The 26,321-nt window shown below is 47.0% G+C and overlaps 2 protein-coding genes across 2 annotated transcripts in view; both read left to right on the plus strand.

Annotated features, from left to right (window-relative positions):
* On the plus strand, positions 1 to 23,684 carry LOC126528547 (phospholipid-transporting ATPase ABCA3-like). The gene is made up of 10 exons (XM_055069350.1): positions 1 to 10; positions 1,260 to 1,414; positions 1,881 to 2,036; positions 3,329 to 3,501; positions 4,679 to 4,889; positions 9,527 to 9,692; positions 12,316 to 12,575; positions 17,705 to 17,904; positions 20,144 to 20,456; positions 23,676 to 23,684. Exons 1-10 carry the CDS (start codon positions 1 to 3, stop codon positions 23,682 to 23,684), a joined length of 1,653 nt encoding a protein of 550 aa, XP_054925325.1.
* Positions 23,559 to 26,321, plus strand: part of LOC140213208 (uncharacterized) — a 7,330-nt gene continuing 4,567 nt past the window's right edge. Inside the window, exon 1 of the mRNA XM_072284366.1 lies at positions 23,559 to 24,230. Coding sequence (XP_072140467.1) covers positions 24,092 to 24,230 — 139 coding nt within the window. The 5' untranslated portion in view covers positions 23,559 to 24,091. The remainder of the gene's footprint in view (positions 24,231 to 26,321) is intronic.

A 26,321-nucleotide genomic window follows, 5' to 3' on the forward strand; every position in this document is an offset into this window, starting at 1 on the left:
ATGATCACCGGTGAGAATAATGGCACTTGTTGGTCACATAGCCGACTCGACAGCCTTGGAATGCAGCCGTAAATACTCTGTTGTCCGAGTCGGTAGAATGCTCGCGCCGCCCTGTGGCAGGCACGGTGACACGAAGTTGGCACGACAAGTGAAGAATAGTGGATCAGTAATGCCCGAGGCACGCGTAATGAAAGTAAGCGGAGCTTGAAAAAGGCCCAGCTGGTGTAGCTTTATTGTTGCGTTGTGCGGTAGCAGACACGCCGCCTCACGAAGTTAGTACAAAACAAGGAACACGCGACAAGGGAGTACGCGACTTGTTGCATTTTCCTTGACTTTATTGCAATAGTAATTATTATGAGCACCCCAGAAGCATTTTTGCTGTCGACGTTGACGTCGCCGAAGCCGTGATGTTCAATATAAAGTACAAGTGCGATAACATCGCTGCCGTATGCTGTGGGTGGGAGTAAAAGCGCGCGAGTGGGAGCCGAAAAGGGTGGAGGCTTGATCTAGCGGGCTAGGGAAAAATGCGGGGAGGAAGCGCGCCGTCTTCCATCGCGCGCAAGGCAACAGCGGGGACGGGAGGGGAGGAGGCGTACTACTACGGCGGCGTCTGCGTATGGCATGGCCGAGCGTGGTCGCGCGGTTCCTACCTTGAAAGCCGTGTACGGTGGGTATAGAATCTAGGCCCACCGAGGGCTGGTGGCTTCGCGTGCCCTGGGTTGAAACGAGATACAGCACGAAGGGCAACTCACTCCTGCCGCGCTTCCCCACGCCATCGTTTCAACAATGCTCTTAATTTTTATACAGCCGATAAAACTACTATTCTTAGTTAGTATTGCTGTCTAATAATTTGCTGTCGCTATTAGATGTTTCGCCTTTCGGGCAAGACTGCGGCATTCTTTTAATAGCTTTGTATGTCACTGTGACTGCCATAGAGCAACAGAACGATGAAGCTTGTGTGCTTTCTTTTTCAGGGCTGATGACAACAAAAATCAGTCAACAAAATTTGTTGCTGGGCTAGTTAGTTCATACTTGTTGGTTTGTACTATGTCCATCCTCTGTCCCGTCTTGGAATTACGCTTACCAGTATTCAGCTGCTAAAAATCAGTCACTTGACCACTCTATGCAAACTTGATTCACGATGTCGGCAGTCTTCCCGCGAATCTCGTTTGCCCTAACACTTTAGCATATAGGGCTGTAAGCTACGGCGCGACCAGTGCCACATGACACTCACAGATGTGCGTGCTTCTCTCGTCCAGGCTTCCTGGACTCAAGCTCTGGCGTCGTGCTTGTAGGTGGCTACGACGTCAAGACCTGCACAAGAGATGCGCGCGACAGTCTCGGATACTGTGCGCAGTACAACATCCTCATCGACGACCTTAGCGTCGAGGAACATCTGATGTACTTCGCTATCGTACGGAACTTTGTTTCCTTGCTTTCTAGCGATGCTGAAGATAGTCTGTCAACACTGTGATTTCTGTATTTCTTTACTTAAACTTTATAGGTTGAATTGGTATGCTGTACACCTTAGAATTTTAGTTTGAAATACGTTGGTGCAGAGTTAGAATGGTGAGCACTAGTGTCACACGAATTGCTAGTTCTTGGAGGAAACTTGTAGGTGCGCAAAGAAAAACTGAAGTTAGCGTCTGGCACGAAGAAAAGCATTTATGTCCGCACATTTTCGCGCTTCATACAAATATCTGAATTGGTAGGCTAAGAATCCCTTATCTTATGGCAGCCTGCGAAATAGTATTACAGAGATGACGGCGCCAGTTGCCGCGCGCAAATGGACCCAAAGAAATTTATTTTGCTTTTGTTTACGTCACCCATGCCTATAACTTGGATTATTTGCCATTGTCACCCCCTTGTTTCGCATCCAGATCAAAGGCGTTCGCCTAGAGAAGGCGCGCGGCGAGGTGATCAACCTTCTGCATGACGTGGCCCTCCTGGACCAACGCGCCACGCTCGCCGTAGACCTGTCACTGGGGCAACAACGACGGCTTTGCACCGCAATGGCCATCATAGCCATGCCGAAGGTGAGCTCGCTAAGAGGACGTTCACGTACGACAAAGCCAAGTAAGGCACAGAGCAAAGAAACGCGCCCGTAATCGCAGGAAGTTAGTTTCTCCCTACAGGCGAAGTATTAATGGCGTTAGCGAATTATTGGACAGCTGTGCGAGGTTACTAGTTTTATCGGCTGCGTAAACTGCTGTAGACGTTCGTTTACTAACTAAATTAAAAAGCACCTTGTCACGCGCACACAGGCAAAAGATGGACACATGTAAGTCGATGACTGCGGACACTAGTTGTCAGAACGCTGGCGTGAGGAAAAGCGGCAGCAGTGGCGAGCAAATTCCCCTTCGCGCTGCCTCTCGCTTCAGAACGAACTAGGAGGGCGAGACCACCGCGCACATGAAGCCCTCAGCCATGTCCGTTCGGCTAGCCTTCGAATCCAGCGCAGATTGCCTCCAAGATAGGGCGCGAGCGGCCGCGCTCAGCCGCCGCAGCTGGAGTAAAAAGAGGAGATGCGCGCAAACCTGCCCCTCCCACCCTCCCTCTTCTTCCTCCCTTGCGAGCACTAGAAGACGCCACCGCATCAAGCCACCGTACTTCTCGGCTCCTCCTAAGCTTTCGCTCGAACCTACAGCATAAGGTGCGCGGCCGCGATGTATGGACTTTATGCTGAACATCATGGCGAAGTAGACGTCGACGGCGACGACGATGGCGCAAATTTAGCTTGAGCGTCACTTAATTGCTATCGCAATAAAGAAAACTATCACGCCGGAAATGTCATTAAGGAACAATTCCGGCGAATCCTGATGGACGGACGGCCACTGGCAAATTGCGCTTAGGAAAAAAAAGAAAGCTTTGCGAATTGGGTTCCGGCTTTATTTTTAAATTCTGAGGTATTGCGTGCAAGAACCACGATATTATTACGAGGCAGGCCGTACTATGGTACGGCGGATTAATTTAGACCAGCCGGTGTTCTTTGAGGTGCAACTAAATCTAACTTCATGATCGTTTTCTTGCACTGCGCCCCCATCTATACATGTGGCCACCACGGCCGGGATATGGGACCCGCGACTTCGAGCTCAGCAGAGCAACGCCATAGCCCCTAAGCTGCAGAGCAGCGGGTTATCTATTCATTGAGTTTCCTCGTATTTACCAGCACACCGTCTTCTCCCGTTTATCTTGCGAGAACGCTGCCTTTCCGACCGTCCGATGTATGCGAAGTAGGCGAGAGAGCTGTCCCTTAAATAGACAAATTTAGTGCAAGACTGAGCCACGGCGAGCGTTTTGCCACCTTTCCCCGCGTTTATCCGTTCAGGTGATCATACTCGACGAGCCGACGGCAAACATGGACCCGGACGGCCGCCGCGAGATGTGGGAGTTGCTGCTCAAGGTTCGCCGAACCTGCTCCATCTTCCTCACCACTCAGCACCTGGACGAAGCCGACATTCTCGGCGATCGAATCGTCATCATGGCCAACGGACAGATCAGGTGCGAGCTCGCGTTGACGCGAGTCTCCTACGAAAATTACTCGAGGCACATCGGGGCTAGACACGAGGCTTGAAGGCGCAAGGAGGGACAGGTTCGCGACAAGAAACGACGAGGCCAGTAAAGGAATTCTGCGGTAATTGTTAAAATCAGGAGAAAGCGACTTGATTTAAAACGTTAATGGACCAGCAGATGATTCGTTTAAATAGCGAGCTTCGTTTTGTTTAATAATGTTGACGATTGGGCAAGCTTTACGAACGTGACAGCTTCAAACGATCGAGATTTCTTCAGCACAGGCACAATGTGTTGACGCTATTATGAACGATGTACCTACCTACCTTGCATATAATCAACGCAGCATGCACAGGCTTGACCTAAAGGCAACATCGACTGATATGCAAAGTTTTTCCCAAAAATCTCAAAGCCAATGCTGTTCTGTGCAAAATTTAGACCACGCCTTGTTCTGGGGTCCCTTGTGTATGCAGATGCGACTGTAGAGAACCGATCAACCGACCGAATCATTCATTCCTTCATCTGGTAGGCTCAACTTAGAGCAATGCAACGCCCATTACAATCGGTCTTAAACAAACATGCGCACTAAGAAGCATTCCATGTCCCACGAATAGCACCGTACAAACAACAAAAAAACCAGTCGCGTTGTATTAGTCTATAAGGCATCGGTATGCGCCATGTAATGCTTCATATTTGCGTCGCAATAAATAACATAATTATCAATGTAGCGCGTCGCAGATTTGCACCTATTTACTATGGAGCGAGTGGAGTTACACGTTTCTGCGGGCAGTGGCTACAGCACAACACATGCGCTCGCAAACAATACATAGCAGATCGCATACTGGTAGCACTATGTTGCACGAAGAATGCCCAATTTGACGTACCTTCATGCCCACAACATTGGACGGAACTTCCTGCCCACAATATGCAAAGTATACTCCCGTATAAAGCGCTGTACATCAAAGACAAGCGCACTGCTAACGCGTAGGGAGAGAATGCTATGACAGCACTGCCTCCGTAGCTTTCGCCGCGTCGCCTCATAAGTATCAGACAGATGATAGCGTTGAAAAGTTCAGTGTGTAACATTACTGAGCCCAGGAGGGATTAAGATCCACAATAGCGCGTCATGTCGTCGCAGCGTCAAAGTAATTTTGGCCACGTCGCGCAGGTGCGGTGGCTCGCCGACTTTCTTGAAGCACCGATATGGTGCGGGCTACCACATGAAAATCAACAAGCTTCAGAGGTGCAACGTGCCAGCGATCGAGGACCTGTTGCACAAGTACGCGCCCAAGGCTAAGCTGCAGAGCAACTCGGACAACGAGGCAGTCTTCATCTTGGGGCAGATCATCGCGACGCGGAAGATCGTCAGCATGTTCAAGGTACACGCTCGGCGCACATTCGCGCCTGTCCACATAAAGCCCGACCCCACGTGCTGTCAAGCGGTCAGGTGATACAACACAGGCAGTAGAGTGCTTGATTTTATTGCGATAGCAATTGTACGGGCACTCGAAGGGTGTTTGCGCCGTCGCCATCGCCGTGCTGATCCGAGTGCGACTGTGCTTGAGTGGCTCGCAAGGTAAATGTACCTGGTAGCGAAGCTTCCATAGAAGCACATACGTTCAAAACATGGCGGTTCATCGGTGGTTCACGGGGCTTAGCGTCGTCTGTGGGATGAGGGAACACTTCCGGTGGAAGAAAATATGTGATGACATATCCGTTGAAAACAGAAGTGACGTCGTTTTGTTCGCAAAGGGGTGAAATTCGTTATGGTGGCGTTCCATTAGAGCTCTATGTCCAAATGCCCCGCCATTCCACTGGATGGGTGTTTCGAGCTTTCAGCGCGCAAAGCGATGAAGGAAAATGTCAGCCGTACGAGTGTCGAAATCGCACCCATGCACAGAGTATACCTTCTTTGACGGCCGACGAAAGCTTTAGGTATAGAGCGCTGGTCCTATCGTCGGACGCTAGGTCCGTCGGCATGCGTGCAGTCGCATGAAAAAGGTAAACAATTATTTGGCCGTTGTAACCCACTACTTTTGACTGAACGGGTTAAGGAAAGATGAAGCTGCCTGCGTCACCAAATCTAGACAAACGTCGACAAAGAAAACAACCCAACGTGTGAAGGGGGCTTATTGTAACAGGTGAACTTTACGAGCACGCCTTTCTGCAAACTTCAAGAGCTTCGTCGCTTTGCAAGTGATAGCGGCGTCAACGCTCCCTCTTACGATGGGCACTGAAAAAAACTATTTATTGGTAATGATAAAATAAGATAGTTTTCTTTTCTGCACTCGTCGAGTATATATAAAATTGATCAGGAATTTTATTTTCGTTGAATGAATCTGTCTCGCTCTAATTAAAAAACGCTTTTTTTCTTTCTCAATGTTTGTACCCTCCAAACATTGTCGCGCTTCAATCGCTGCTCCCATAACCACCCTTCCTTAAGTCGGTGACAATTAGTTCTGAACCGCGTTTGGCGCGAAACTTCGCGACCTATTTGCATCGACCTTGTGGCCCGCGCGCAGTAAGCAGGAGTTCACGTGATCTGCTGCGTAGGTGCAAAAGTCGATCATGCGAGGACAAGCCAAGAAAGCCAGCACCTTAATTTACGCTATCTTCCCGCGCTCCAAGTGGCGGAAGTCAGGTTATCTGGCGAGTTTCGGAGGTGCGGAACATCTGAAATACCGAATCGAACGGCAGTACCGAACATTCACTTCGGCGCAAGCACGAGTGTCCACCTCTGTCGGTGTTCGCCCTCAAGTACAGCTATCGACTTTAAGTGCCTGCGATCATCGAGTGAACTCTGTTCATATCCATGGCTAATAACACCAGCACCAATACCAACTTGCCAAGTTGGGCGCTTAAGACACATGAACATGACGCTTTAGTAAGCGATGGTTTTTATACTGCCCATAAATATATACGAGCCTTACATCACGTAACAGTTCGATACTTCAATATCCTCATCAGTGATTCGCCTTCAGGATGAAACTGCGACTTTTCTTTTTCTAAAAAGCCCGATCTATATATCGGCAAGCGAACAGCTGCTGGCACGTACCCGCAAGGAATCTCAACGCGATTAGCATTCTTCGATAACTTCACGCAGTCTGCGTATACATGTATGTATGTCTGTATCTCTGTCTTCGGCTAACGTCTTCATCGTCGGTCATCGTCGGTCATCGTCGGTCATCGTCGGGTCGGTCATCGTGCTGCTGTGCTGAGGGAACTACGTTCGCAACCAACCGTTGAACTAATCCGTTGTATCCAGTGCGTCGTACGTATCCAGTACAAAGCACTGGATACGTGCCGCTCTTCAATGAAGCGCTGAAGCTCTTTCACGAAAATTCGGTCACTGGCTGGTATGTGCCACTCGGTATGTGCGCATTTCGATGAAATTCTTCCGACGCCACGGAACTTGGGTCCCTGAGTATGAGTCGCTCTTGAATGATCCTCTTTCTGGCCAACTGTGGACAGACACTGGTGATTTTGCCACTCCTCAATGTCGAAAATACAACTTTCAGTTTTTCTTCCTTTCTTCCGTGCCGTGAGCAATCCAACCCGCGTGGTGAATATCCAGGCAATCCTGTATATATTCACACACGCTCCACGAGCGGAGTTCGAGGCGGCACTGCTAGGTGGCGCAGCGTGTCCACGGAGACGCGCGAGAGGGGAGCCCAGCTGCACACGCGCCTCATACGTGACGCATTTCGGCGGTGGCGCAGGACTGTGCGTCGCCACATCGCTGCAATGCTAATCGCGTTAACGTAGTCTTTTCATTGGGAGAAGGGCTCTGCGGGAATTTCTTTTCTTTTTTTACTTGGAAAAGAAGTTTCTCGTTAGTGTTTGTTAATTAGTCTAAATTGCGAAAATTTTGTGTCTCTTGTTCGAGGAACTGAGTAGTGTCTGCTGTCTCAACAGTAAATAATTTAATTCGCAGTACGTCCTCTTTCCTTTTTGCTGTGTTCATTTGGGGTTAATCGCAATATCTCATTTGCCCAAAAGAACCAGATATACAGACTCCCCTCTTAATTTATTGACTACAATTGACCACGTTACCGAGGAAGGGGCAGCAAAAGGGTTTGTTTTAACTGAAACCACATGGCTGATGAAAACGGCGTAAAAAGTTTTATGCCCGGCTACAGCGGCCTCATTGTTCCGCGGTCAATTGTCCAGTAATACCTGCGCTCACGCCAGACAACCCCAGCAGGCGGCAATCGAACATTAGGTTTCTTTATTAATGCGATTAGCATTCTTAGGGATCTTCGAGTTTTCTATATGTCTGTACGTCTGTCCTCGGTTAACGTCTTTGACGCCAGCTTGAGTCACTGCATTAATGTCGACAAGTCATACCGAAATGGTTTTTGTGGGAATTTGTAGCACGAGTAACGCTGTCAGCCGCCTTTTCATGTGGCCATTTTAGTCACAAGGTCGTGTGCTAACGTCCCCGCAATGTAAACGTCTTCGTCTTAGCATCTTCGAGAGTAAGACGTGTTTCTCGTCAAATGAGAATGCTACGTGGTTCAAATGGGCCTTGCACTTACACCACTGGGCCGAAAAAAACGCGCCGAATTTCCCGTGACCTGCACGCAATGAAAGCCGCTGCAAACCTCCATGCGGGAAAATTGGCTGAATTTCATGCAGTACCGCAGCGAGAGCAAGAAAGAGTGTCCAAAAGTAAATTTTGGTCGACATCCTTTTTTTTCAGCGCGATTTATCATTTCGAGCAGTTCTTCAGCGCAATACCGGCGACCATGCATTGTAACTCTGGCGCTAGTGTGTACAGCATGTGCAAGCCAGGTGGTTCATACAGCGTCGATGGGATCGCCAGTGCACCGTCTCGCCTAAACTTTGTCCTTCAGACTTCGAACGGCTTTGCGACATCGCAAATTGAATATTTTCAACAAAATATTTGCGTGGTAAATGCAACATCTCGCGACGATTACGAATACGCGCACCGAGTGAAATGCCCTTGCTTTGAAAAAAACAACGATTCCTTGGGAAACTGAGAAAAATCAAGCTAAACAAACGTCGCGAGAACGTCTGAAGCCACAAGAACAATGAACAGGCAAATCCACGTATAGTAATCAACATTCCCGTGGTCGCCGAGTGATCACAGTTCGAGCATTTCCTCTAGCAATTCTTGTAATGCAGCGGTGATGTGTTCAACGCTCGCCGCCACCCTTACTCGCACCCACCGGTACCCGAATTTCAAAAGCTACTGGCACGTTACCTATGTGTTCATTTGCTCATCATAAGTTTTGGCGTCTTGTTCACGCTATGCCCTGATAATCTATTGCGGCGCACCGTAAAGCTCGCGTTCCAGCTGCAGCCTCCTCAATCACGGACATATCTCAAGGAGACACAATCACTCTTCGAGTCTGTTTTTATTACCGACTCGTATGCCACTAAGGAGCAAAGGCTATTATTTGTAAGATACCATGGTTAGATGCGGAAGGAAGTAGGTCCAGGCACGTGGGGGAAAAGGTAAGCCTCTCCTCCAGTCGTCAAAGCCCCTTCTCTCTGCTTAAACACCAATGAGATATAGTGTAACATCATCTATAGCACGTTGGCATTTCGGCACCACATCCCACATTTTAATGCGAACTCGCGATATTGGAAACGTACTCTACGGGCGTTTTTACTTCGTCTGGGACAGCACCATGGCCCACATCGAGTCATTGTCAATAGTTTTTTTTTTTTTTTCGAAAACTGGCGATAACAGCACGATTAAAACGCTGTCATATAAGTTCCGCACGCTCGCGAGCTTATGTACAGGATGAATACATTACCAGTCGCTTCCCAGTTACTTTCTACAAGGCTTGCAGGCAAATGTGCATTTTTAATGCACAATGAAGTAACGCGAGGGCAGCCATACGGTAGCTTCGCTGACGGAATAACTGTGGATTAAAGTGCGATGACGAGGCTGCGTTTTTCTTTCTTCCTTTTTTTTTCTTCCTTTCTTTCTTTCTTTCTTTTCTCTTTTTTTGACTGCTAATCTCCGCGATCCGGCCTTTTCCAGGCTCTCGAGAACCGCAGCGCCGAGCTCGGCATCGTCTCTGTGGGCATGACGGTGACCTCCCTGGAGGACGTGTTGGTACGGGTGGCCGAAGAGCAGCACATCCACCGCAGGGCCCACAACCTGGCGCCCGTGGCAAGCGAGGAGCCCTCGCTCGTCGATGGCAAGCGTAAGCCGTGGCCCGTTATTCCCCCCGCTGCTGTATATATATGAGCCACGCGGAGAGTCACCGAGGCCTCCGAGATCGGGCCTCGCGCGCTTAGGATTTCGGAGGCTGTAGGCGTCAGTATATACGCTCCCGCACGGAAACACGTGAGGGAAGTTCGACGCTATAGCGTCTGCGAACACCCCCATCAGTGTTCAGTCTCTGTGGGGAATTGTGGGAATCGCGCCTGTATATACTTTAATATCAGCCCTCCTGTATTCGACGGACCTTCTGGACTCTCGCATTAACCACCCTCCGGAACGTCATTTAATGTAAAAAAAATTGCTGTACGGCAATAACTAAGGCTCTACATTTCTGCCATACAATGGTTCCCGTAATATCAAAAGCAAAAATAATTGTACAGATTACGAAATAGGATTACGCATTGCTTAGCACGACGAATGTCACTTAACCAAACGTCATCTATATTTAGCGACATGCAGTGCCCGCGAGTCTCGCGATCTATTTGTACGCCGAATTGGGCGCCATCTACAGTCATCAACGCGAAACTTTACTTTAAGGAGATTTTGTTAAGCAGCACGGAGTACTCCTGAAACACGGCAAACAATAGAAGAAGCTGCCGTATGCTTTTTCAACGAATCCGTGTGAAATCGGTCAAAAAAATCCTCTAATCGCTCGCCGTTACCGTGGGGTCTGAAAGATAGCACGAAACGTCCGATGTCACTTTATCAAGCGTGAAAGCCCGCGTGGGCGTAAGTACTTTTATAACACCTAAATAGAGCATTGCGGCCTAAGTTGTACTGCGGGCTACAATAGACATCGCAGTGGGTCACTCCATTAGAATTTATTGCCTCTTGACCTCTTTGCCATGTAAGATATATATATATATATATATATATATATATATATATATATATATATATATATATAAAGAGAGAGAGAGAGGGAGGGAGGGAGAGGGAGGGAGAGAGAGAGACCTTTCTTGCATTCTTACCCCATAATATTTTACTTGTCCTAGCAGGATTTGGCGCACTGCACGTTTAAGATTCCGCCATCAGCGACCTCCAGTAGACTCTGTGTTGCGTTCTCATTCTATACTAATCTCATCGCACCGTCTAAACTGCTACTGCTCCTCAACACGTTTTCTTTATCCTGTTGCCCATTCCTCGACTCCGGAGCAAGCAGTTATCTGGGCCATGTGTTACGTGTTCTGTCCAACTCCGTGCGCTTTAGTGTATGGTTCTTTCCTGCAGGCCTGTTCAAAAAGACGCACTGCAGTGACTCTGTTGCTACACGGCTGTTAGATACAGAGCGCGAGTCGATGGTGATTGTTTATTGGAATCCTCCTGTGCAGCGGGGCAGGGACAAGTAATCACCTAGCTTCCTTTATTTACTCAGGTGTTACATTTATCGCAATCTAGCCTTTTTCCTCTCTGATCTCGATCTTAGCTTTCGTATTTAAAACCTCTATCCCTACATTCTCCATTAACGACTCCGGCGGCTCTATCAATATCTTATCTGTTCTTTTTCCATCAATACTCTAATCATATCTTACTTATCTCGATAGCTCACCAGTTAATTCCATCTTCTCTGAATCCCAATGTTTCTGGAAGGTGGACACGCCCTACGGGTCTTGCTGGGTGAATATCTTGGCTTCCTATCGCGATGTGCCCAGTCATTTCCTGGGTTTTATTTTATTTTTATTTATTTTTTCTTTTGGTAGCACACACATGCCTAATCCAGCGGCGCATATTCTCCAGCATGCTTTTGTCGTCAGGCAGCCAGCTCAAGCCTCAGACAGCAAGGCACTGCCATTTGAGGTCTGGGGGTTTGAAACCAGCCAGGAATTGGGTGAGGGTTCGAACCGCCAGGCCAAGTGTTCGAACCCCGATTCCTGGCGGGCAGAATAGTAAGGAGGCCAGAATGTAAGGATGTTCATAAACCGTACTTTGGGTGCACGTTTCAGAACTCCAGATGGGACGTGGTATAAATTAATCCGGTGCTCACCTTAGTAAGGCCTCCCTCGTAATCGTGTGTTGCCTTCGGGACGTTAAAACTCGTAACAAAACATGGCCTGTTATTAAGCTTACGCATGCTCCGCGATTCCTGCAGCTGAGAAGATGCTCTACATCGGCCCCCGTGCTCGGGAGTAGTGCTGGCTAACAATCCTACGGCTCCAGATTAGTACACATACAGAAATACCCAAGAAAGTGGGCGGGCAAATGGACGTCGTTGTCGCTCTATGGTAGAGCCCCGCAGCCGTAATGATGGAAGATGTGGGTACGGCTCCCAGGACAGTTAATTTTACCCATGCATCCCTTCGCTTCATTGTCTGTTGGCTTCACGTAGTCGTAACGAATATAAAAATCAAGCCCCTCGACTTCCCTTCTCATACAGGGCATGGTCAAATGGCTTGCGCCAGGCAAGAACTTTCTTTTCGGCCGGAAACAGCGGTGAGGACCAAGAAAAATGGACACGTGAAACAGACGAGACGCTGCGCTGATGTGTTCCATCACTTTGTCCTTGGCCCTGTTCCTACCAGAAAAAAAAAATGAATAAGCAACTAGGCTTATGCCTGCACGTTAACGAACTGACGACCACCGTGCCCCCTCCGTCCCTCCCACAGTGTCCATCATTCGGATCATGGCCAGCGCCACGGCCACGGAACCCTCGCCCTTGTCGTGTGTCTGGGCCGTGCTTAACAAGCGAGCCACGTACATGTGGCGCGAGAAGAAGATGCCCCTGTTCAGCTGGATGCTGCCGCCACTGCTCCTCCTGCTGCTCTTCTTCCTGGAGGACGTGGGCCTACGCGGCAGCGGCTACGACGTCGAACATGAAGGCGGACACGTCGGGTACACCTTTCCCGAAGTGGTCGGAACCGCCCAGGTGAGCGAGTTCGCGCACACCTGGTCCGATATTTCTGTTTGCCGAATGATGAAATTGTCGCCCGCGCGACTGCTGCGAGAAGTTACCGTATACGGAGTCACCTCTTGGAAAGAAATTACCTCTCGGAAAGAAAAGAATTCGCTGTAGACCCGGGGGATTGAACCCGGCACCGGCGCCTTTGCGGAGTTGTCACTGCACATCTGAGCTAACCAGCAGGCTAGAAGATCGTCACAGCGAGTCCAATTTGTTCGACGATTTCTTGCATGGGGCACACAGAATGTGGTAAATCATTTGTGCGAAAGCCGAGAAGGGGAAGGAAGGTTTCCTGAAATGGAAAACTGAAAATGAGGAAGGCTCCTGAAATGAAGTAATTTTCTCTGTCACGAAGCTTCCTCCACCTTTCGCAGAACTTATTTGTAATATACGTATTTATTTTACCCGTTTCTTTTCATTCTACTTATTGTATACTGCAACGGATTTTTCCTGGAGATTACATTTCTGACGTTAAGTTCTGAAATAATGTAGTTCTTGTCGCTGTTTCGGTTGTCAGGTTTCTTAGCCAGCTATACCAGTTATTCTTTTTTATATATATATAGTTTACAGTATTTCGGTATCTGACATGCTGCTTTGCTGCATCTTTCTTGTAGCAGCTACCAGGAACTCAGTCAAGCAGTTCATACAAGTGCTAGCTCAGGTAGCTAGACAGAAGTATCTGGTTATTGATGTGCGCTGAAAAAAAAATTACTTATAGAAATGCCTACGGCGCTCAAATTGGGCATTATTGTATTGGGAAATAAATCAATACGTTACAAGTTAAGTGCGGTCAGAATATGTACATGAACAATATTGTTTGACAGAACCCAAGTAATCAGCTCTTATTTAAACATGCGCGTTCTTGCAGCAGTGTGATAAAATAAAGTGCTGTGACATGACTTCTGGCAATAAATTCCACTCTTTTACTGCACGAGGGAAAACCATGTTTGAAAACATTATTGTGACTGTTACACTGACGTACCTTCACGACGTACCTTACGTGTACCGACTTCTTCGGGACACGTAAGTTGGTCTTTGAAGTAGTTTCGTTAACTTAATAATAATGTTTATTCCCATCAACACATGCATTTTGAGTGAGGAGGCAGAAATAAAAGGGAGATAAGGCTTTACACAATTTTCGCCTCCTTCACGGAGGAGGCAACGACAGGAGTGGTCTACGAGAGATAAATCCCACGCACACGATAGTGGAACATGTAACTTGCAGCTTATGTGAATACTTCATCATATGTACTAAATATAAATAATAATAACAGATACACGTGTGCGGAAGGCTACTGCGATGACAGTAAAAAAAATACGAAGCCCATCCTACGCGTATACGAAACACCTAATTAAACTAATTCAGCACAAGGCCCAATCATACCGTCATAAGTACGAAACTAACAACTCACGGCGTCGCTGAAAAAGAGGAAAAGAAAGATTGAAAATCGATCAAGTCAAGGTTAAAAATACAGGTAGTAGCTGGTTAGGCAAGATCACATTGTGTGGATATAAAATAATTAGATTACTTAGCTGGGGTCTCACGTGACAAAACCACAATTTGATTATGAAGCACGCCGTTGGGACGGACTCCGGATTAATTTTGACCACCTGGATTTCTTTAACGTGCACCCAATGCATGGTACACGGTCCTTTGTTTGCATTTCAACCGCATCGAAATGCGGCCACCACGGCCGGGCCCTCGGACATAGTGGCACAACGTCATATTCACTACGCCTCCACGGCGGGTTGCGGATATAAAATAGTCTCCAACAGTGGAATAACTTATGTTGTGCACGCTAGCATTGCCATTAACCGGGTTATTAAAGGTGAGTGGCAGTTTACATTTGCAGAATTTGGCAACCATCATCATCATCATTATCAGCCTGGTTACGCCCACTGCAGGGCAAAGGCCTCTCCCAAATTTCTCCAACTACCCCAGTCATGCACTAATTGTGGCCATGTTGTCCCTGCAAACTTCTTTATCCCATCCGCCCACCTAACTTTCTGCCGCCCCAGCTACGCTTCCCTTCCTTTGGAATCCAGTCTGTAACCCTTAATGACCATCGGTTATCTTCCCTCCTCACTACATGTCCTGCCTATGCCCATTTCTTTTTCTTGATTTCAACTAAGATGTCACTAACTCGCGTTTTCCCCCCAACCAATCTGCTCTCTTCTTATCTCTTAACGTTACACCCATCATTCTTCTTTCCATCGTTCGTTGCGTCGTCCTCAATTTAAGTAGAACCCTTTTCGTAAGCCTCCAGGTTTCTGCCCCGTGAGTGAGTACTCTTAAGACACAGCTGTTGCACACATTTCTCTTGAGGGATAACGGCGACCTGCTGTTCATGATCTGAGAATGACTGCCAAACGCACCCCAGCCCATTCTTATTCTTCTGATTATTTCCGTCTCATGATCCGGATCCGCAGTCACTACCTGTCCTAAGTAGATGTATTCCCTTACCACTTCCAGTGCCTCACTACCTATTGTAAACTGCTGTTCCCTTCCGAGACTGTTAAACATTACTTTAGTTTTCTGCAGATTAATTTTTAGACCCACCCTTCGGCTTTGCCTCTCCAGGTCAGTGAGCATGCATTGCAGTTGGTCCCCTGAGTTACTAAGCAAGGCAATATCATCAGCGAATCGCAAGTTACTAAGGTATTCTCCATTAACTCTTATCCCCAATTCTTCCCAATCCAGGTCTCTGAATACTTCCTGTAAACACGCTGTGAATAGCATTGGAGAGATGGTATCTCCCTGTCTGACGCCTTTCTTTATTGGGATTTTGTTGCTTTCTTTATGGAGGACTACGGTGGCTGTGGAGCCGCTATAGATATCTTTCAGTATTTTTACATATGGCTCGTCTACACCCTGATTCCGTAATGCCTGCATGACTGCTGAGGTTTCAATTGAATCAAACGCTTTCTCGTAATCAATGAAAGCTATATATAAGGATTGGTTATATTTCGCACATTTCTCTATCACCTGATTGATAGTGTGAATATGGTCTATTGTTGAGTAGCCTTTACGGAATCCTGCCTGGTCCTTTGGTTGACGGAAGTCTTAGGTGTTCCTGATTCTATTTGCAATTACCTTAGTAAATACTTTGTAGACGACGGATAGTAAGCTGATCGGTCTATAATTTTTCAAGTCTTTGGCGTCCCCTTTCTTATGGATTAGGATTATGTTAGCGTTCTTCCAAGATTCCGGTACGCTCGAAGTCATGAGGCATTGCGTATACTGGGTGGCCAGTTTTTCTAGAACAATCTGCCCACCATCCTTCAACAAATCTGCTGTTACCTTATCCTCCCCAGCTGCCTTCCCCCTTTGCATAGCTCCCAAGGCTTTCTTTACTTCTTCCGACGTTACTTGTGGGATTTCAAATTCTTCTAGACTATTCTCTCTTCCATTATCGTCGTGGGTGCCACTGGTACTGTATAAATCTCTATAGAACTCCTCAGCCACTTGAATGATCTCATCCATATTAGTAATGATATTGCCGGCTTTGTCTCTTAAAGCATACATCTGATTCTTGCCTATTCCTGATTTCTTCTTCACTGATGTTAGGCTTCCGCCGTTCCTGAGAGCATGTTCAATTCTATCCATATTATATTTCCTTATGTCAGCTGTCTTGCGCTTGTTGATTAACTTCTAAAGTTCTGCCAGTTCTATTTTACCTGTAGGGTTAGAGGCGTTCATACATTGGCGTTTCTTGATCAGATCTTTCATCTCCTGCGATAGCTTACTGGAATCCTGTCAAATGCAACCGACTTCTATTGCACATTCCTTAATGATGCCCGTAAGATTGTCGTTCATATCTTCAACTCTAAAGTCCTCTTCCTGAGTTAAGGCCGAATACTTGTTCTGTAGCTGGACCCGGAATTCCTCCATTTTCCCTCTTACCGCTAACTCATTGATCGGCTTCTTATGTACCAGTTTCTTCCGTTCCCTCCTCAAGTCTAGGCTAATTCGAGTTCTTACCATCCTATGGTCACTGCAGCGCACCTTGCCGAGCACGTCCACATCTTCTATGATGCTAGGGTCAGCGCAGAGTGTAAAGTCCATTTCATTTCTAGTCTCGCCATTCAGGCTCCTCCACGTCCACTTTCGGCTCTCTAGCTTGCGGAAGAAGGTTTTCATTATCCGCATATTATTCTGTTCTGCAAACTCTACTAATAACTCTCCCTTGCTATTCCTACAGCCTATGCCATATTCCCCCACTGACTTGTCTCCAGCCTGCTTTTTGCCTACCCTAGCCTTTAAGTCGCCCATCAGTATAGTGTAGTTTGTTTTGACTTTACCCATCGCCGATTCCACGTCTTCATAGAAGCTTTCGACTTCCTGGTCGTCATGGCTAGATTTAGGGGCGTAGACCTGTACGACCTTCAATTTGTACCTCTTAAGTTTCACAACAAGACCTGCCACCCTCTCGTTAATGCTATATAATTCTTGTCTGTTACCAGCTATATCCTTATGAATCAGGAATCCGACTCCTAGTTCTCGTCTCTCTGCTAAGCCCCGGTAGCACAGGACGTGCCCGCTTTTTAGCACTGTATATGCTTCTTTCGTCCTCCTAACTTCGCTGAGTCCTATTATATCCCATTTACTGCCCTCTAATTCCTCCAATAGCACTGCTAGACTCGCCTCACTAGATAACGTTCTAGCGTTAAACGTTGCCAGGTTCAGATTCCAATGGCGGCCTGTCTGGCTAACTAACTGACTAACTATGTAACCATAGTTAGTCCTTACAGTGGGTAACAGCGAAAAAATGTTGCAAGACAGTGAAACACGCAGATATTTTCGTGATGTCCACCCCCATTCCAGAAAACTGGACAAATGTTTTCTTCGACTGCAAAGGCTCTTTCTTTCTCTTCTGTGATACCGCTACGAGATTACTTTGTGCGTGTTACTTTTAGTTGCATGAAAATTTTCTATTGATCTAATATAGGCACCGCTATACTGTAGCGTAATGTAACATTGCACTGTTGCATCAATAAAAATACCTTGATTCATTGCTTCGACGGCTGACTGAAAATGCAACAGCTGCTATATAACTACAGTGACAATTACTAAAGTTTAACGGGCTACCGTGTAGGGGTTCTACGCCGTGGATACGGACAAGTCGTTCACCGACAAGTGGCTGCGCCCGTTGACCAGCGACGCGAGCGAGTACTCCATGGAGGAAGAGGACGCGTCCACCGACCTCGGGAAATATCTCCTCGACATTGCCAAGGAGACGTTGCGCAAATATGTCTTCAACATGCACTTCGGCGTGCAGACGACCAAACGTACAGGGTGAGCGTGTGGCTACAAGAATTTAACCTCTAAGGTGCTCAGTAGAAAATCTGGAAAGCAAACTCTATGTACCGCAAGAAAGCAAAAAACTGGCGCGCTAGGCGCAGAATTTCTTTAAGGTGACACCGCACCACAGAGACACGATGTAGCCACACCAGAGAGACACGATGTCTGTGAGAGAGCCAAAATAGGTCTTTCATAACTACTTTGTTAGTTTTGAGTGCTTTCGCAGTAAAGAAATGTGTAGCCAACCTTTTCAACTATACTGCCCCCTGACAGCAGTGCCTGTGACGTCAGTACGGCGTCAGAAACTTAACGGCATTATCGCGCAATCTAGTATTTTTTATTATAAAATGCAGGAAAAATCAAAAGGTGTTAGGTGAACTCTTCGCTTCTGTTCACGTGGCTATTTAATCGTTTATTTATAGGAGTGAGCGAATATACAAAATTTCGAATACGAATCCAATAGTCTCTGCTATTCGGTTCGTTTTCGAATCGAGAATCCGCTATTCAGAGTTGTCGAGTATTCGTTTCTTGCGGACATAACGGATTTTAAGAAATGCTGAAGACTCGAAGGAGACAGAAGGATGAAAGTGAGAACTGTTCCGACTAATTCCGGTACAGGATAACAGCGGTTTGGACGGAAAACCGCCACTTCGAACATAACTACGTTTGTATGAAAAATATTTTACCCTGCGATCAGCAAAATGGCGGATGCGTAGGCTAGCGCGATGCTGCCACAACGTTCAGCAATGTCATATTTTAGTGAATATTCAGGACTCCGAAAAGCTAAAAAGCACTATAAAGCCACATCTTCGGCTGCAAAAGGAAAAAAACACTTTCTGAACTTTCTGCATGTTTCTAGTTCTCTTAAAGAAGCAGTTGTGTCAAACTTCTATATAAGGCCAAGCTGATTCTTATAGGTACGTGCACCTGTCGACATGCTGTTCTCTCGTTTGATTACATTCACTGACTCAGACAATTCAAAGCAGTTCATCGTTTATAACCTCCTCAGCTATGCAGGTGTATTATTGTACAATTACAAATACGTATACAGATCACGACGGAGAACAAAAAACAAACAAGAGAATATTAAGATTGCAGCTCATCATTGGACGAACTTATGCGCAGAAGCACACGAAGCACTCAAGTCACTGCGATAGCGACGAGCCCAATCATCGGTCGTTGAATCTATTCGCACGGGTCGAATTCGTCCGTTATTTATACATGTCTAGGCGTAAATTCCAGGCTAATATCACTGGCGCTTGCCTCATTAAGTGATTATCCTGATCAGAAAAACACGAATGAAATAAATAAAAATGTCGCTGCTTCGTACGAAAGGCGAAGCATCGATTGCGAGAATAAAGTAGTAGTAGTCATCGGCAGTGTAAACTTGCAAACATTCACTTACTAAATTAACAAGCATGGTGTCACGCGCACCCAAGCAAACACGAACACATTTCACTGTGAGACCACGGACAGTCGCTGTCGGAACACTGGCCAGAGGAAGCGCGGCAGCTGCAGCGAGCGAAGTGACCTTCGTGCTGCCTATCGATTCAACGCAAACTGAGCGGCCAGAACACAGCGCACGCGAAGTTACGAGCCATCGGCGCACCTATAATACACCTAGAATAGCAACTGTGCGGCCGCGGCATACGCAGTTGCCGCTGGAGTACAATGCTCCTCCCCTCCCTCCGTTGTCTTTCGCGCGACAGAAGACGGTGCGCTTGCTTCCCGCTCTCCTCACTTGTGCGCCCGAGATCGAACCACCATCGTCGGCTCACCTTCGCACGCTTCCACTCGCACATACAGCATACGGTGCGCAGCGACGATGTTATCGGCCTAGGACTTTATATGGAACATCACGGCGACGGTGACGCAGAAAGGCACCTGGAGTGTCCATATTATTACTATCGGAATAATACGTTAAACAATAAAGGAAGTAAGACAGCAAAACATGCGCTCGGTCGCGCGGGTTCTACAGGTTGAGCCGCGCATGCGCCGTCACACCCAGCACAAGATGGCGGCGACTACCACGAAAACGCGCCTCGAAGGTCCCCATATAGTCGCAATAAAAAAAAAACGCTGACACACACATAAATGGCTTTGCACGTTCCTGGCGCTCTTTCTTTACTTTTCCGCGTTTTTTTTTTTTTTCGTTCCTCATTTAGTTAAAAGTGAAGTCGCAGACATTGGGCACACAACATCGTTCTCACTTTCCTTGACATCCATCTCGCAGGAATGTGCTCTGGTACAACGGTCAGATCCAGCACACGGCGCCCCTGGTGGTCACGCTTTACAACATGGCGCGGCTCCGGAACGTCACCAAGGAGGCCGCGGCCAGCCTCACCTTCGAACTGACGGCTCGCGGCTCAGAGGAACTTCGCGCGGTGGCGGGAAGCGGAACCGGCGTCCTCGATGAGGACATCCGCAGCCAGAACACCTACCGCACCCTCCTGCCCAAGGTCCTGCGTTCCATCTTCTTCCCCCTCGTGACCAGCCTCATGTGCAGCAACTTCGTCATCTTCCCGACCGCCGAGAGGACGCTCAAGGTGAGAGGGTCCCAAGTGGGAACAGTTTCTCGACTTGTGTTCCGTGATGCACGTAATCGAAATCTCTTGCGAAGCGTGCCAATGCGAAATCGTTGGGACTTTCCTGTGGAGAGAACGTTCACGAAAACTCGCTACGGTGTAAAAAGGTGTCGCTGTAAATTACAGGAAATATCTTGGCAGATCTATTTCCAAGCATTTAACAGTCAAAATGACGGCAGGCTGTCATTTTTTGGAAGGCGTACCACCACGACGTACCGCACACGGCAGCCAATCGAATCGCCTTAATGTTACGAGCAATTTCACTATTTAGTCGGAGTGGTATTCGCGTCTCTCTCTCTTATCTCCTTGTTCACGGCGATAAAAAAAAACGCTTTGTTAGGATTACGCCGGTGGCCTGTCAAAAAGGATAAAGCATGGCCGTTAAGGTGACGGCTGGTTTTTAGAGTGCCCGTTGAAGCCTTTGGTTATCTTACAATGTAAAATAATTCTTGTTTATCAAAGAAAAATACAGTTTATAAGACCAGAGCAGAGGCTGGTAAATTCCACCATAGCATGAGCAGCTAATGCGAGAACTTCAAGGTGACGTCGCCTGTGATCTTTCATTTCCTGAGCCCTTCCCGTGGCTTATAAGCTCGCCCCGCGTAAGAAGACTAAAGTTTTCTGGCTTCAGAAGCGTAATTTCCGAACCTTGATAATAATGACAGTATCCTTTAGTGTCCATTAAACGTACGGTGGGTTCGAAGACGAGCTTGCACCCAATGCGCGAAAGGCGGCGTAATACAGTGATCATTTCTGTCGTTATTTTCTGTCAAGTTAGTCTGTGAACTACTTCAGCGAAATCGAGGGAAAACACGGGGAATGCGGGAGATGAAAATTCAAGACGATGAGCAAAACGAAAACAAGGTGTTAAGCAGGAGCCAACGTTTCCACAAGTGGACTTGTCTTCTTCAAGGCTACGTATGCCATCCTCGCCACAGTATATATAGGTGGGGGTTCTTCTAAAGGGGAGAGGGTGTAAGCAGGGTGGCTGGGTCAACGAGGGAAGGTGTGTTAGCGTGCGAATTGAGAATAAAGGAATGCTGTGCACAAGGCCAAGGCCAACACCCTCCCCCCCCCCCCCCCCCCCCTGTCCGTCAACCACGTGTCAACGCACGCGTGTTTGCCGGGGTGTCAACGTCGTCTGACACGCCGGCTGTAAAAAAAATAATAATAAGAGGAAAGGAAAGGAAAACAAAAAAAAAGGATACGCCAAGAAACCAAACTAACTGTTGTTGCCTATAGCTTGAAATTTAGCATAGCGAATAGATTCTAAAGCTCCCTTTGAAACGTTTATGCCTATTGGCATAAACGTTTATGTCTTGAGCTTATGGATAAGGTATGATTCTCTGTATTTCCTTTCTCGTTCAGAGCGGAAATTCGGCAGTAAGATGTAGAGTTTAAGTTCATCAAAGTTTTGACCTGGTTGGTAGAAATGCTCGGCGACTTCTTTGGGAAGTTCTTTAGCTGTGTCCACGCGATGTCCGTTTAATCTGACGTTCATTGATTGTCCTGTTTCACCGATATATTGTTTCTTATAGAAGGAACATTCAAGCCCATAAATCACATCCGAACTTGTATACGTGAAGCTAGATTTGACTTCATGTGTATAACTATTGGCGGTGCTTTTAATTTTAATGTCACTTTGAAGGTGCCTGCAGGTTTTGCAGCTAGGGTGACAACATGCTTTTATTACGGGGAAATGCTGTTGGCTGACTTTTGCGTGCACTAACATGTCTTTAAAGTTCCTATTTCGGCGATAGGTAACCCTAGGTACATCCGGGAACGCTTTTCTCAGACGCTCGTTGCTTGATAATATTGGGTGGTATTTTCGCAGGATGTTGTTTATGCTTGGGAGTACATTAGAATATTTTGTTATAAAGGCAGGCGGTCTGTCAGATTCTAGTGTGGGCTGTTTCTTCGCCAATTCCAACTGTCTCTCCAATCTTGACGCGGCATCATAAGCTCTATCGAGAGCAGCTTGGGGGTAGTTCTTTTCTGCTAGCGTTGTTTTAAGGTCATTTAGGTGGTAGATATAATCGTGGTCTTCGCTGCAGATTCTTCTTATTCGTTTCGCTTGTCCGGCAAAAATTCCTTGCTTGCAATGTCGCGGGTGATGACTGTTGTAGTCTAAATATTGCTGGCTATCCGTCGGCTTCCGATAAAGTGTCGTTCTCAGTTTTCCATTTTCTATGTAGACCGTCGTGTCGAGGAAGTTTGTCTGACTAGGAGAGTGGTGAGCAGTAAATTTAATACTCGGGTGAAAGCGATTGAAATGGCTAATTAAGTCGGTTAAGGCGCTTGTGCCGTGTTCCCATATCATAAATATGTCATCAATGTAACGGATATAGGTGTGGGGATTTAAAGGGCGGGATTTCAACAGGTTTGCTTCAAGCTGTTGTTCGCATACGTGGGAGCGAATGGCGTACCCATGCTAGTGCCGAAAGTTTGCAGGTAGTGAATATAATCGAATTCGAAATAGTTGAGCGTGAGAACTAACCTAAGGAGCGATAAGTAAACTTCAGGAGCGTGCGCTTGGAGTTGAGTGCGAGGCATCTAGAAACGGCTTCAATTCCTTCACTCATGGGAATATTGGTGTAAAGGGCAGAAACATCCAAAGTGAGTAAAATAGCGCGGTCGGAAAGGATTTGGTTGGCGTTGATGCCGTCGATAATTCGAAGGAAGTGCGGCGTGTCTTGAATGAAAGATGGGAGGGTGGTGGGGATGTTTGACAGGTGGCGATTTAAGAATTTAGATAGTGACTCAGTAGGCGTGTTGTTATTAGACTCCGGGATATGTCTACCACATTGCTGCAGTGCTCTGGATGCTCGCCTGTAGGACTGTCGGTGGAGCTACGTGCTGCAGGGGCTACATTAGTTTCTTTGGGTGGATCTGCAGCTCTAATGTCATTGCGCTGGTACTTATCTAGTAATTTTTCCTCCTTAGTTTGGACGAATTGTTCAAGTTCTTTTCTTTCCGGTTAAGATAACTTTATGCTGTCGAGTTGATCAGCAATTTTCATAAGTTGTTCCTTCCGGTGTTCTTCTAGAATGTCATTAAGGGAGAGCCATGCCTTTTCTAGGACAGCATTCCACTTTATTAATAGCCTGGAGGGTAAAGAACCGAGGGCGCATCTAACCTTAATTCTGAGACCTTTTCGGAATTTGCTTCTGTTTAATGCAGCTAGTGTAAGTTTTTAGGTGAAATCTATAATTTGTTTGTTTGGCGACGAGTTTGCGGGATTGGAGGAAAGGGCGAGATTTGTTGTTGCGTGTGCTATCCCTAGTGCGGGGTAGTCATTTCTGTTTGGTTCGGGCAGACTTCCGGGGCGGGTCACTTTTCGACCTTTTCTTTTTTTCTTTTTTTTTTCTTTTTTTTTTTTTGCTAGCGTCGCTTTGCAACCAATTCACTCTCGCGAACTCTGCGACTCACCAATACATCAATGCCGGCTTCGACAAAACCCGATCATTAGCCAACGTCGCTTTGCGACCAAAACTTGCCGGGCTACCTCCGTGACACGATCGCTAGAATGCGCCCCTAAACCGTACGCGCTTGTTCTCTGCGCGGCACACCTCTTTCGGCAGGTGAAGCACCTGCACATGATCGCCGGCATGGGCCCCGTGCTCTACTGGCTCACGAACTACGCCTTCGACTTCATGTTCTACATGGGCACGGCGCTGATCGTGCTGCTTCCGCTGCCACTCGTCCCCCACACGATGCTGTCCACCGAAGACTTCCGTAAGTGTCCAGAAGAGGTGTCGCTCGCAGTGCCGTCTCCCCTACCATTCAAGGTTATGGACTTCGCAGTGTTACGGCGAAAACTTAGACGAAATAGGCCGCTTACGTGTGTGCGAACATGCACATTAGTATGCAGAAAACAAAGATAACGTTCAATAGCCCGGCAAGGAAGCAAGAATTCATGATCGCCAGCCAGCCTCTGTAGCGTGTGCAGGAGCACGTTTATGTAGGTCAATTGCTCACCGAGGACCCTGATCAGGAGAAGAAAATTTGCAGAAGAAATGAAATGGGTTGGAATGCATACAGTACGCATTACCAAATCCTGACTGGGAGCTTAACACTCTCGTCGAGAAGCGCACAATTACATTCTACCTGTGCTAAAATATGGGCCAGTAACTTAGAGACTAACAGATAACCTCTAGAACAAATTCAGGACCATGCAAAGAGCGATAGAAGCAAAAATATTAGCCGTAACATTAAGAGACAGGAAAACAGCGCAGTGTATCGGAAAGCAAACGGGCATAGCCGATATCCTAGTAGACATTGAGAGAAGAAAGTGGAGCTGGGTAGGCCATGTAATACGAAGTGCACAAGGTGGACCATTAGAGTTACAAAATGGGTGTCAAGCGAAGCCATGTGCAGTCTAGGGCGGAGGAAAATTAGGTAGAGCGACGAAAAATTAAGAATTTGCGGCGCAAGCTCGAATGAGCTAACGCAAGACAGGGATAAGCCTATCGCTTATCAGGGACGACAGCGCTTTCTTTCCGTGTGCCACAGTCAAAGTTGCTGACGCACTGTGAAGCTGATGCCTAGAGCCGCGGTCGCTCACTTCGCCACGGTCCGTGCGCACGGTTCTTTCGCACGAAGCGCGTTTGAGAGCGCTGCAATGCGACAGCGCAGTCACGTGATATCATTTCATATTCCGCGGGCTCTCTTTAACCGCCGAAACAAATCACCACGCAGAATGCACGTTGGCACAAAAATTTGGATTGGTCGTTTCTGGATCCCGTCTACAACGCAACGAAACGCACTTGGCCTTAAAGTGAATATTAAAAATTTCCCTTAATTTGTCTTAGTTTATTAACTAATTAAGTGTAATATAAGGTATACTCTAAGCAGCGCCACCTGACGGCAAGCCATGTGTCGTTGGTTTCGTTCAGCTGCGGTTAAGCTCTTTCTTGTTATTTCTTGGTTAAAGTAACATGAAACACCATGTATGGTGTGGTTTGGTTAAACACGCTATGGTTTAACTTATCGGTCAACGATTTATTCATTTGGATAATAAACCATAAAAATTAGTTTTGCGGCCAATGTGCCAAGGTGTTTTTCGCTTCTACGAAACTGCAGTCGGTTAAAGATATCTTGTCGTGCTTTACGTTCTCAGAGGAAGATTTGCAGTGAAGCAGCTATTTTATACCTGTACTTTCCGCAACATAAGAATATGTGTTTACATGGCAGACTTTCTTGGTTAATCAGCCCGACTGCGCGCGCAATCAACTTTGATTATGCATACGCACAAGCCATGACGTCAGCTCCTGTTGATAAAATGCGCATTACCGTGCGCGAAATCTTCGTTGTAAGCGGTGTGTAGGTATCTGAGTGCTTCATGGATTCCTGACTTTCTAAAAAATGTCAAGTGCACTACTTTCACGACACTCTTCTCAGCTAGGACACTGCAGCGCCGGATCTCTTCCGACACAATGAGTTCGAGAAAATGTTCCGATCAGCACGCATGCTTCGGAAAAGCTGATTCCAGAAATTCTGCAGCCTGTTGCTTGACAAGGTTTGAACCGCTCGTCCTACTGACCTTATTGCACCGAATGTTTTGACCGTATTCTCTCGGTTAAGAGCATTTCCCTATGCGTTGTGTGAGTAGCACTGTCTGAAACAATCTCTCTGCTTGCTCCGCTAAACTGTTATACGAAGGACGAAAGAAGAGAGACACACTAGTGCGCAATCTTTCAACTGTTTATTGTTCGCTAGCGCACGTCAAATACACACATGAAGGGTGACTAACACAAACATATAACACGGAATGAAAGACGAAAAAGAAGCCAAACTACGCACATCTGATTTAACAATGAGAAGTGT

The sequence above is a fragment of the Dermacentor andersoni genome, chromosome 9 (assembly GCF_023375885.2).
Source record: "Dermacentor andersoni chromosome 9, qqDerAnde1_hic_scaffold, whole genome shotgun sequence".
Classification (NCBI taxonomy): Eukaryota; Metazoa; Arthropoda; class Arachnida; order Ixodida; family Ixodidae; genus Dermacentor; species Dermacentor andersoni.